The following is a 13057-nucleotide window of genomic DNA, read 5'->3' as shown; positions in this document are numbered from 1 at the left end:
CATGCAGCCAGTCAATTGATATCAAGCACCAGAGGACCAGCAGAGTCAAATGAGAGAGTCATGGCCACATTGAGCAGAGCTATGCTTGAGGTGCATAACAGGAGAGGCACAGGAGAGGCTCAGAAGTACTGGTCTTTTGTGAGGCAGGATGTACGTGTGAGTGAGAAGTACAAGGTAGGAAAATAGTCATGGGTGGGGGAACAGAGGGTTTTGTAGAAGACTGAGGAGATTACATGTAAGCGTATCTATGGAGACCATGAAGGCTTTGTGGTCTGCATTTTTGCAGACAGATGAAAAGAAGCAGTTCAAAACATACAATTGTGGAGGTAAAATTGACCACCATGGGAAAGTGCTATACAAGTTAGGATGTAAAAAACGTAAAGAACCTGGTGAAAACACCAAATGACTGATTACACCTGATAAATGTTCATCCATAATGTAAAAATTACCTGGAAAAAGGCTTGAACAAATTATATATATCTTCCTGAAAGCACAAGTGTTTTGAGTCTTGGACATATTACTAAGGCAAGGTGGAAAGATAATACAAGCACAGCGTGGGAAAATAATCTTGTTCTTGCAGTTACAGTACACAGCCCTGAAAAACCCAACGAAACTGTTAGTAAAGGAATTAGCTTGAATGCTGGATGGTATAAAACTGATTTCCGGGGAGTGGCAATTGGGTTACATGACAAGGAACAAACAATTTGTGTTAGTCCTATAATGGGGCACTGCACAAGACGTAGGTGGAAGTAGAACAACCACTGACAGATATAGAGAGAGGGATCTGATCTAAGAAACCACAGCTGGGTTAGAGAAGGGGATAGAGGTTGGCGGACATGGCTGAACAAGATGGCAGACAAGACACTGTAAGTCAGTGCTTTCAGAACTCCATCAGTATTCTGCAACATCCTTGCTCCAATAAAGGGTGAAAATGGCTGCCTTGCCAGTGCCTGACCTGCAGTAAATCGTAGAAGTGCCTAAAACTGTTCTGGTGGTGATGGACATAGAGGGAGACTCTTAGCGAGAAGCAAGATGAGGCCCAGCCTTGTGTAAAAATGGCAGTTGTGGCCCTGCTGCACACATTGTGTAGAGGAGGATGGGGCAGCTTGGCCTAAGTGGCACTGGTGATCGGACCCACCAAGGGGCCTACCCGAGGCAGGGAGAATGGTTGTCTGTGTTCGGTGGCTGTGCGGAGCTCATGTGGGAGAGTGAAGGCATGACACTGTGATGAGGAAGACTCCTATCTATGGCCAGAGGAAATGGTCAAGTGTGAGATGCCTTTACCGGGCCTCACTGGCATTCACCCTGTGAGACATTTGGAACTGATGCAGTACTTCTGGACCCAGAGGAAAGAGAGTGCGGCCACCGGTCCAGCACTGAGTGGGGCCTCTTGGAGAGCACCTGAGCCTGCAACTGCAGCGGCAGCAGGAGGAGACCTTCAGGGTGGAGCAGATTTGGTGCTTGGCAGTGCGGCCTGGCCTCCCGGGTGCTCAGCCTAGACTGCATGAGTGAAATTTGGATTGGCGTTCCCTGCGCCGACTGTAACAGTGAAATTGACTGTGACATTTAAATGTGTGAAGGTGAGGAGTAGACTTCCAAAATTTTAATAAGCAGGCCTAACAGTTTGTTCACTGCCCAACAGCCTTATATTATTATGTTTGTACGTCACTCCTGGAGTGGACTTGTGAGGGATAAGTAACAGCCTCCTGCCTTTACTATCATGGTGGTTATAGCCAGAGGAGTAAAGTGTGAGAGTTCAGTTCAGTGAAAGGCCTCACTCATGTGGAGGCTGAGGAAGTGCTGTGCAATAAGATTTAATTTAACTGATTTGATGAGTCTGGCTCTACATGGCGGAATCCCCTGAACAAAAAACAACAGCAATGGACTACAGCATAATCAACCTACTCTCAATTTCCAGCATATCACAACCCATTAACCCCTTCCGTGCTCGCGTCGGCTGTTGCGCGACGCGAACACTACCTCCCTGGTGTTGCGCACGACCAACGGCCGACGCAGCCCCGCCCACTCCGTCGAACGCCCGCACCATGGCGAAATTTTCACCACGGTAAACTGGTTCATAAATGACATAGGGTGGGATAGATCTCTTAGGTCCTTGCAGCAACAAAAACAAAGTGGACCAATACCAAAGGAACCACCCATGGAAGTGAAGGGGAGAGGACATGGGATTGCAGAGGCACTGGGCCTCATCGGACCCAACCCATGGGAGCTCAGACACTGGATGCTATTGAAGAGTCGTAGCATGCACTTTAAAATAATATCAATGCTCTCACAACTGACGTTACTCACCTGAAGGCAGAGTTACAGAAGATGAATGAAAGAAGTTTGACTAATAAGAAGAAGGTGAAAAGAGTAGAAATCAACATAATGGATGTAAAGAAAGTAACCTGCGCGCTGTTGGAGTGGACTCCCTCTCTGGAAAATAGACTCAAGGATGCAGAGGAAAGATCTTACCCCAACAACCTCAGATGCGTATGCTTCCTGGAGCAAGTTGAGAGAAATTACCCAGAACAATTCAATGAAAAGTGCCTAATGTGCCTAATTCACTGAAAAATGGATTAAGGACACCTAAAACCCAGCTGGCTTCTCAACAGTATTTGTGGTTGAAAGAGTCCGTAGAGCCGTAGCACTGATTCAACCCTTTGGAGAGCAGCAGAGAGCATGGATTGTGAGAATTCTACCCTATAAGAAAAGAGATGTCATTTCGCAACACATTAGGCACTGGGTGAATGGGACGTTTGATGACTGAACAACCCATATTTTCCCAGAATACACCCAAAAGGTACAAAGAATGAGTATATCCTTACTTGAAGTTAAGCAACAATTTAGAGCTATGAATGTGAAATATCGGTTATTCTTCCTGGCCAAACGAAGAGGGATTTGCAATGGGAAGTCACCCTTTTTTACACAGCTCCAAGATATCACTGAATGGCCGGACATATGAAGGGGGCCAGGGAATATGATAATCTCTGCATTATTGACGGCATCTGAAACACTGAGCATTTAACAAGAAGTGGGCACCAGTGGGAAATCTGGACCTCAGCACAGTGACAAAAGTGTTGTGGTTCAGGATGATGGAACACTTAAGTTATAAATTAGAAAGCTACAATTTTTTGCAACCAAAAGTGGAGTTGGATACAGTGTTTCTACAACATATTGATGATTGTAGAATGGACTACACTGAGGAACCAACTAAGGGCCAGATGTAGGTAAAACTTATTTACCGATTCTTAATTACCGAATTTTACCGATTTGGTAATTAAGAATCGGTAAATAAGAAGGGGGGGTATGTAGGAACATCCAGATGTTCCATTTACCGAATCGGTAAATATCTGTATTTACCGAATCGGTAAATACCGACCGGTAATGCCCCATTCATTCCTATGGGCTTTGAAGCCCATAGGAATGAATGGGGCATTACCGGTCGGTATTTACCGAATCGGTAAATACCGATTTTGGCAAGGGTGCAGGGGGTGTCACTTTGACACCCTCTAGCACCCCCAAAAAAGGTTCGGGGGCCATATGGCAGGCAGACCTGCCCTAAGGGCAGGTCTGCCTGTCATATGGCACAGGTGTGCATGCGCACATGTGCATGCACACCTGAATCGGTATTTCACCATCAAATTGAATTTGATGGTAAAATACCGATTTCTTAGGCCTTGTGGGACTCAGAAGAGTCCCACCTACATATCAATTTTACCGATTCTGTAAAAATACCGGTCGGTAAATTTACCGACCGGTATATTTACAGAATCGGTAAAATTACCGATTTGCCCAGTTTACCTGCCCCTACATCTCGGTAGCCAAATACCGGTCGGTAACGGCCGAATTCGGCCGTTACCGACCGGTATTTGGCTACCTACATCTGGCCCTAAGACTGAGTTGTGGATATTGTACCCACTGAGGCAACTTGTACTTGAGAAATATGAAGGAGAGTTCTTACTTATTACTAAGTTGAATGATGGAGTATTTGAGAATAAGACAGTAGATGGCATAGGGATAGTGCTCCCTAAGAAGGATCTGTGAATGCTACAGTTAACTGACAGTATTTGAAAATAAGGAGAGATTCAATGCAGAGGTGTTTCCTCAATTGGGGTGTAGGATGTTAGTAGGGACACTTAGTGCTCCTGAATTGGGAGAATATTTGCTTTCTTTTGTTATTTTGATTAGTTTAGGGTAGAGCAGATAGACCTCTGTCACTGTGGGATGAATGCTGCCTTGTTAGGTGTGCGGTGCCTTTGGAGCTGCGGCTCTTGCAGATAACTTAATGGAATAGATCAGATTTAATAATGGTATAGTTTATAATAGATTCAAGGGAATGTGCTGTAAACAGGGACCTTTTTTGGAAATGCCTTCTAATTTTTTGGGGAAACACAAGCAATATGGTTTATATAGTGTTTACCCAGGAAGAGGGACTCGAATGTTGGGGGATAGTTGGTATGCTGTTGAAAGCATTTAGATACTTGGAGATAATAACTGCATTCTGCCTCATGGTATATTGTGTTGTAATAACTGATGAGGATCCGATGGAAAAGGATACTGCACCTGAAGCTCAGGAGAAGGATGAGAGATAGGTACAGAGATTAAGATACTTGTTTGGAATGTCCAGGGCATAAATAATAATGGGAAACAGTACAGAGATCCAAAAATATCTTAGACAACAGGCTATCAAAATCGGTTTTCTTCAAGAGACTCACTTGGCTGATGAGGTAAAGGGGAGGGTCCAAAAGAAATGGCAAGGACTACTGTACTTTTCCACATGCTCGTCGTATGCAAGAGTGGTGTCGATTTGAATGACCCTGGGTGCCCCATTTCTGTATCGGGGTATTAGTGCAAATGTGAAGGGTATATTTATGGTGGTCTTTGGACTACTGGATGGTAAGGAATTATGTCTCATTAATACTTATGAACCAAATATTGATGATAAAACCATTTTATGGACTTTGTTTAAATTGCGCATACCATACTTGGACATCACAATCATATGAACTGGGGACTTCAATTGCACAAATGATGTGAGAATGGATAAATACCCGCATAAGACACACAAAACCTGCAATGATATGAGAACTTCAGGATGTCAGGTGCAGATTAGACAGCATAGATGTTTGGAGAGAAAATCACCCGATTGCCCAGGATTTCCTCTGCTATTCTGCTACTTACAACACATAACAGGCTTGAGAGGGTTCTGGTCACAGGAGATGCAGTTGTCAGAATAAAGTTGGCTCGGTATTTGGGTAGGTTTGTTATGACCACAAAAGAATGCTGATTTACCTGCATGAAATTGCACGTGGTATACAAATAAGTTAGAGGGGTGGGCATGCTTCTACAAACCATGAAAGTGGCCATTGTGGTGATGGTACCAAAACCTGATACAGGCTGCTCTCCATGATAAATACTGACACAAAAATACTAGCAAATCCCCTGGCAAACAGATTACCATGCATCATGACTGCCTTGGTGCATGAGGACCTGTGCTGATTTATTCTAGGTAACCGCACATTACTTAACCTAAGACAACTGAGTTGTTTCTTAATGGAGTCTGGGGCGGTTGGGGCACTCGACATGCTCGATAGTGAGAAAGAAAGAAATATGCCCAATTAGGGAGTACAATTCTTTGACACACACAAGGAAATTGGGCCAGTCTTTAGGAGATGGATTAGGTTATTATACACTGACCCAGTGCACAAGGTGAGGTCTAGTAGCACTGTGTCTGTACAATGAAATATAGAGAGGTGAGCCAGGCAGAGCTGTCCCCTCTCTCCGATATTGTTTGTCCTATCGATTGATCCTTTAGTGATCAGACTGTGAAAGGTTCTACCTGGGTGGGGTCTTATGATAGGTAAGGTCATGCATACGGTGTCATTATACACAGACAACATTTTGGTGTACCTCCAATGGCCAGCTAGGCTCCTGTCTATACTGACAAGAGAGCTGGACAGCTCTGCAGAGTGATCAAGACTAATGTACTAAAGGTAATAAGGATAAAACAGTGTTGATTTATTTCTTCTGGGATCTCTATAAAGAGCGCCATGGGAGGAGCTCCCAAAACTGGGAATACACTGGGAGACAGAAAGATTCAGATACCTGGGGTTCCGATAGCACACACTTCAAAAAAGGCAGTGTATGAGCAGAGTTATGTGAGGACTTCATCAACTGGCTCAATTGTGGAACACTCTTTCATTATCCATAGTGGACAGAATAGCAGTAGTTTTATTCCCTAGATGCCTTTACACCTAACAGAATCCTGAGATGCTCTCCATTTGCTAGGGACATAGATAGTTGATGGCTGCAGCCGTTTGGTGAAAGCTCTAGAGATATGCCTGTGGTGAGTTGAAAGGAAGGGAAAAGCCACACCCTTGGGGATTTGTACCCCAATGAGGAATCCATAATGTTTGATGAGGCTCTGGAGGCTTTCGGGGTTAGGCAGGAGCAGACTCTGCAAAATGCTAAATCGGCTAGAAGTGATAGGGAAATTTGGTTGGGGTTCCTGAGAATGCCGGATGTATCTACGACCTTGACAGGATTGTTGGAATAATAAATGTTAATTACTTGTATCATACCTACTTAACACCAGTGAAATTGAACAAACAAGATATATCTGCATATTACTTGCACCTGTCCAAGGTGCAGGTCAAGATACGTTGTGTTACTTCATGTGACCCGATCATGCACAAAGTTACAAACTTATTGAGGTGGGATGATAACCAAGCTGACCAATGTTACAAGAGTCACCTCAGATTGCTCTGTGAGGCAGTGGGGTCTAATGGGGATTGTTCCAAACCCTACTAATAGGAAAATTGAACACAAACCGGAGGGCCCCTGAAATAATCCATTGGTAAAAAGGATCTTGTTGAATGGGCTCTGGTGGAGGATTATAGAATGCAGAAGGTCAGGACTGATGATAAAGTCCTGCAAGGCTTGACTATATGGGCCGAATTGATAAGAGAGTTATGCGACAAGAGGAAACCCAAGACACAAAGTTTAGATGCGGAGTCTAGAGTATCTGGATATGGATGGGGGTTTGGTCCAATACATGAGGAGTGTATGAAACTTTAGCACCATTATTATAAGATGTGGTGGGACCACTGCAATTGTTGATGTCTATACTACCTTTGCCATAATACTGAAGAATATGTAAGGAGTGAGAACTATGTGGTAGAACGGTCTGAATGCCAAGAGGACGCAAAGAGTGTGCGTTGAATCTAATATGACATTGCTCAATTGATTGTTATTGGTGTACAATGTTATTGGAAAAAATAAATAAATTAAGGGGCTGGGGTCACCCCAACTGGATACAGTTTGCTGCCCAAGATAATGAAAACGTATCCTGAGATACTTGCCATGCTGCATAAAGGGTTCTCTTTCGAGTTTCTCTGTCTTTTTAAGGCTATGATGCTAACAATAGGCAATGGGTAAGCAAATATATAAGGATTTAAGTGGTAGTGTCATAGCTTAGTGCGAGGGTTTGATATCCTGCCATGTGAAGATGTTATAGTTACTTTTGGAGGTGAGTTTTACACATTTTAAATAAACATTGTAGTATATTCATGAAGTTAAATGTATTAATATTCATAATAACTGGCATGCTGAGGAGGGAACTTCGAATATTAAATGTCAATCCAACTGACACAATTTATAAAAAAAGAAAAATCGATTCACACAAAAAATTCAAACTTTTTTTCTTTTAAGCTGCATAGATATGACTAGATAGAACTTGAAACAAGTGTTGTTTACTTCATTGTAAAACTCTTCGGTGCTGTTGATATTACTATCAACCACTGCTATTTCTCTCCAGTGCGCAGACAGCAAAACAAAATGTTTTCACCCGCGGACAATGCAGGGGACATTTCCGTCCAAACATTGATGATAGCCAAACAACTCTCACTGCAGCTTCTCACAAACTGTGAAAATTCCACACACTCTGATAATACATTAGACAACAGATTGGCCATACTAGACATGCATGTTTGCCTACTCCACTGCCCAAACTTCCTCGGCATGCCAAGAAGACTGTGACTGTCAATTTTCTCCTTTCTCTTCTATGATTTGCTCTCCAACAAAATGACAGTTCTAGGTATGCATGAGACTTCAAAAGTGATAAGGAGGCTGCCATTGTGTTACTAATAAGAAATAGTCGAATGTTAAAAGTAATACATTGACTAAAATATATGTATTTTTTATTAGCTCAAAGTAAAAATGCACATCTAACGGTAGCCTTAAGAAGTTGAATTATTAAGATAAAAGTAAATACTTTTGTATAGCCATTGTCATTTACCTATTAATAAAAACAAGTCTTTAATCATGTTGTTAATAAAAAGAAATAGCACCTGTGAATAAAAGGGACTCCTGGCACAAAGACTTGGATGCCTAAAAAGAACAACTGCTCTTCTGCTGTATTTGTATAATGCCACGCATAATAAAGAGGAGGCTGTGTTCTTAAAAGACAAATGTGAATGCATGATGAAAATATACTCAATGCAAAAAACTGCGTCAATTTTACCACAAAAAATGAAGGTGACATTGTGAAGGAATTGTACCTGAAATCACAAATTCTGAGGCGAGTTATGTTTTTTGGGGGAGCATGGTAAGATCATCCAAATGGAACAACTTTGATGTAATTAATGAAGGTATTCACCTTTTGACACGTAGATACACTCCAAGGGGGTAATAATTGGCAATGGGAGACAGAACCATTACTACCATTGAAACACCTGGTAAAACTAATGTATGTCTTCGCCATTATAGGGGAATCCGGAAGCTGGAGACAACGTATATCTACATTAGAAAGTTAATGATTTGTTTTGCACATATACAGAGTCCTGATGGACAAAGTGCTCTTCCACAGCTGGTAAGGACAATTTGTACAGGTGATCATTTAGACCTGCTACTAATTTTCCAATTGCCATGTTTCTAATTGTTCAAATTTTGGATTTTTATTTTATTTCTACTTCATGGCTATCTGCTGCAGTGAGCTGGTCCAAACGGAGAACTCATTGTTTTTGCTAATAAAAGCACATTACTATTTCACTGATATGTATTGAATGAATTCTAGCGCCCACCTGACACTCCATTTTAAGACCGAGCATCACAACAACTTAAAATGTCTAAAATACTTTGTTGTTGATGCTATCCCTAACCTTTGGGGAGGAGGCAACTGGGAAAGGTTGTTGTGACAATTAGTCAAAAATGATCCTTGAAAACTTGACAGTAAAGCACCTAATGGGCTGAACAACACCGAGGACCTCCATTATTTTCTGTAGCAAGTAGTGGTATGATTTAACTGCACTGATTCCCCAGTTTTGGGTTTAGCAAGGTCGCAAAAATTGCAGTTATCATAGTATACGGCACTTTGTTATATGCTGCCTGTAATATTACAAGGTACACAGTCATAAACTGAACAGTAAGCAATTGAATGTACTGACGACAATAGATTGCAATAATATATATGAGTAGATGATCTTTTAGATGCAATACATATATTACAAAGATATGTTAATAATAGACATTTTGGCAGCCACTAGGCAACGAACCTGATTTAAGCATTTATGCAGTTATATCAGGGCAATGGCAATTTGTTTACATGGTTTTTATGAGCGATTTTTTACACAAATTGTACTTATGGCAACAGAAGTATGCATTAATTGTAGAATATAATGAAAGTCATGTATTTATTTATTCATATATTTATATTTATATATTCGTCTATATGAATTTGTATTTATGTACGTTGCTTGCTTCCATCGTCATACTATGAAAAGATCAGATATTAATAATATTATTGCACAAACTGATAAACTAACTGAGGACAGACTAAGATAATGTCAAGTCGAAACCAGTAGTATGTTATCAATGTGTATGACCATGTGACACTGGGAGGGTGAAGCAAGAATATAAAAAATATGGCGGACTGCGTTTCCGTATGTGATTAGCGTCATACTCCCTCTTTGACCACTGACACAAATTAAATCTTAAATCTGAAAACTTTTGGTAACCATTACTTTTCAAGTCTTATGTGATGCTCATGCATACTGTTTCCTCCATTACCAGCACCGTAAACTACCTTTGACACATAAAGTATCTGACAAAAGTGAAGCAAGTGGAATTTGCACGTTTTTCTATTTGTCTTGTGTCACTGCAGATCAAAAGAACTGCTGTGGCTCTTGGCTTCAGGAGAGAAATCATGGATCAATACTTAAGGAAAGAAGTGTACATCTTTTAAAGAGTAACACAAGCACACCATACATATAGCGCACAAATTGACCGCATTCCATAGAAAGCACTCAAGTAGAGCTACCCAACCAATGAGCCTGTCTTTCAGAATAGTTAGCCTCTGCCTCTCAATCTCTCTTCCCGAATGGATCAAAGCACAACATAAAGCCTGTAATTCCGTCAACCACCTGGAAGACATCTTTCCTTCTCAGCCTCCTACCAAAGGCTACTACCTACAGCCACCAGACCTAGTACACTACTGTAAAGAAGTAGAATAGCTCCATACATCATGAACCCATACAGTTCTCTTCTAAATCACGCAAATTCATGTATCCTTAGATGTTCCAATCTTTGTAACACTGTCAGCAGGGAAACAACATCAATTTGGTTTCAGAAATATATACAAAACAAAGATACAAATAAATAGAGAGAAAAAAAGACTACCCCGTTTTGATAAGTATTCCATTAATTATTATAATGGCTGTGTTTCCTTGTTAGAGTTCCAACTAAACAAATGCTAACAGATCAGAACTGACATTCATGAATCTAATGTTTGTGTTAAATCAGAGTAATCACTGTACACAAATAGGGTTTTGGAGCATCCTGTAATTATCTGAGAACAGCTGCAGGAAATGTGTTGCCTGCAGCCAACTTCTTCAACGAGGGAGGTTCTTACCGTTATCTTCAATTGTGAAGTGAAAGATATCATTCGTTGCATTAACTCCGTCTCTTAACACGTAGCAGATCTTCATGTCATCGATATCAGCTGAAAATGGGAAATAAAGATCTTTTTAATTAAATGCAAGCACGGGGAGTAAATAACAGCTGCAAGCACAATGTAACAACACTCTACAAGCCAAAAAGGAACAGGTGCACGTGCACCTTCCAGTATTCGTCTACAAACAACACAAACACGAAAATAAAGGGGAAACTGCAAAAAGATCACGGACGACCCACTGAAACAGCTAAACTTGACTCATACGGAGTACTGATATGCATTCATCAAAATACTAGCCATATAATATACTGGTCAAAAGTACACTGTGAAAGGTAAATATGCTATGCCATACTGCCTTTCAGCGACGGCCCGTGTAGGGCTTTCCAACGGGCGGTGACGTGGGGCGGAGGAGGGGCAGGGTGGGGGGGTGGGGGGGGGGTGAAATACGGGAAACGGACGATTACAGGTAAGTAACGTAAAAAATAAATAAAACAAATTTTGTTGCAGGCGCTGCATCACATTTGGAGATGCAGCGCGCGCAACGAAATTTGTTTCATTTATTTTTTACGTTACTTACCTGTAATCGTCCGTTTCCCGTATTTTACACCCTGCCCATCCCCCACCCCATGTCACCGCCCGGTGGAACGCCCTACACGGGTCGTCGCTGCTGCCTTTGTTTGCAGGTGCTATACCTGCAAATTTCACAAATATGTTTTTGATTCCCAAACAAGTTACGAGTTTGATGGTGTGGGAATGGGCTGCCACGCCACTGTTCCGCTCCCACACCACCAAAAAGGGCCGCGGCCTGCCTGTCAGATTACGAGTTTCCTCGTAGTCTGGCGAGCGGTCCTTTAGTGTTCCCACGGTGGTACCTTTCAAAAAGGCACAGCAATGGGAATGTCAAAGCACGTTCCTGCACGGCTTTAACTGTTACGGTCATGCCATGCATTAAAGGGGGTTCATGCACACAGGGGGGCACACCATGTGCACTCCTGCATGTATCCCAGGAGCTTGAAGAAAGAGGGGGCACTTCCTACCCACCAACCTTTCCAATGCAGTCTCACTGCTGTGGTTAGAGTTGCAGTGAGGAAATTCGAAATATATGCATGGCCATGCCGCAAGACTGCTGTGCCAGAGCCAGGGATCGTGGATCTTTGGCAGCTGTGGTGGTCCTCTCCCGGTCTAACCACAGTACTCTTATTACGGCGGTCGGACCACTGGTGCAGCAGTTCCCGACCGCCACAGCACCTCCACCAAAGTTTGGCGGTCCTATGGACTGCTAAACTCGGAATTAGGCCCTTAAAGTGACAGTACACATGCCTCTGAAGTTATTGTTCGAATATAAGCTTCCCAGGAAAGACTCTTTTTGCTCAGCATATAACCCCACCACCATACAGCCACAGCCATACCAATCTGCACCAAACTATCAAAAACAAAAATGCAGTACATATACTTTGTTTTTTTGCCTACTTTGATGCAGAATGGTAAGGGGTGAAAAGGTACAGTAAGGATTCAGATAGTAACCAGTAAGGTGTGCTGAACTTCAGAGAACCACATTTAGCGGAATGTACCACTCGGCTGCATTTGATGCCTTTTATTACACTTTAACTGGTTTAATTCTTGTGATGTTCGCAAACACAAAAATATAAATAATAATAATAGCTCCCTGTTGTGAAGGTCGCATGGAGGGAGGGACATCTGGGTGCATCCACGCCTGCAGACCTTCCGCCCTTGATTAGCTTGAAGTCTATGCTTACACCACTTCACAGGCAAGCAGCCTAACTTGAACAGGTACTTCTGTATTGAATCGATACAGGTTTGATGGACTAGCAACTGTTACTATATATTACAGTGTGGTTTTTTCTTCCACAAATAGCACAGGGTCGTACAAGGACAGGAAATAGGTGCGGGGACCAAAATAAACAAGCATTAGAAATGCAATCGGGCTCGGATTTATTTGAGTTTGAGCTAATGGCATTGTAAATGGTAATGTATTTTTGCTAAGTGTTATGGAGTGTGTTAATGTGGTGGTGGTGGTAGTGGTAGTACTGGTGGTGGTGGTACTGGTAGTACTGGCGGTGGTGTTAGTACTGTTGGTGGTGGTAGTGG

At 42.2% G+C, this 13057-nt stretch overlaps 1 protein-coding gene across 1 annotated transcript in view; it reads right to left on the bottom strand.

Moving 5' to 3' along the window:
- Nucleotides 1–13057, bottom strand: part of FREM2 (FRAS1 related extracellular matrix 2) — a 635470-nt gene that overhangs the window by 597976 nt on the left and 24437 nt on the right. Inside the window, exon 2 of the mRNA XM_078657234.1 lies at nucleotides 10907–10996. Coding sequence (XP_078513360.1) covers nucleotides 10907–10996 — 90 coding nt within the window. The remainder of the gene's footprint in view (nucleotides 1–10906; nucleotides 10997–13057) is intronic.

The sequence above is a fragment of the Lissotriton helveticus genome, chromosome 8 (genome assembly GCF_964261635.1).
Source record: "Lissotriton helveticus chromosome 8, aLisHel1.1, whole genome shotgun sequence".
In the NCBI taxonomy this organism is placed as follows: Eukaryota; Metazoa; Chordata; class Amphibia; order Caudata; family Salamandridae; genus Lissotriton; species Lissotriton helveticus.
Note: the sequence above shows the minus strand (reverse complement) of the source record. Positions and strands in the feature narration are given on the sequence as shown.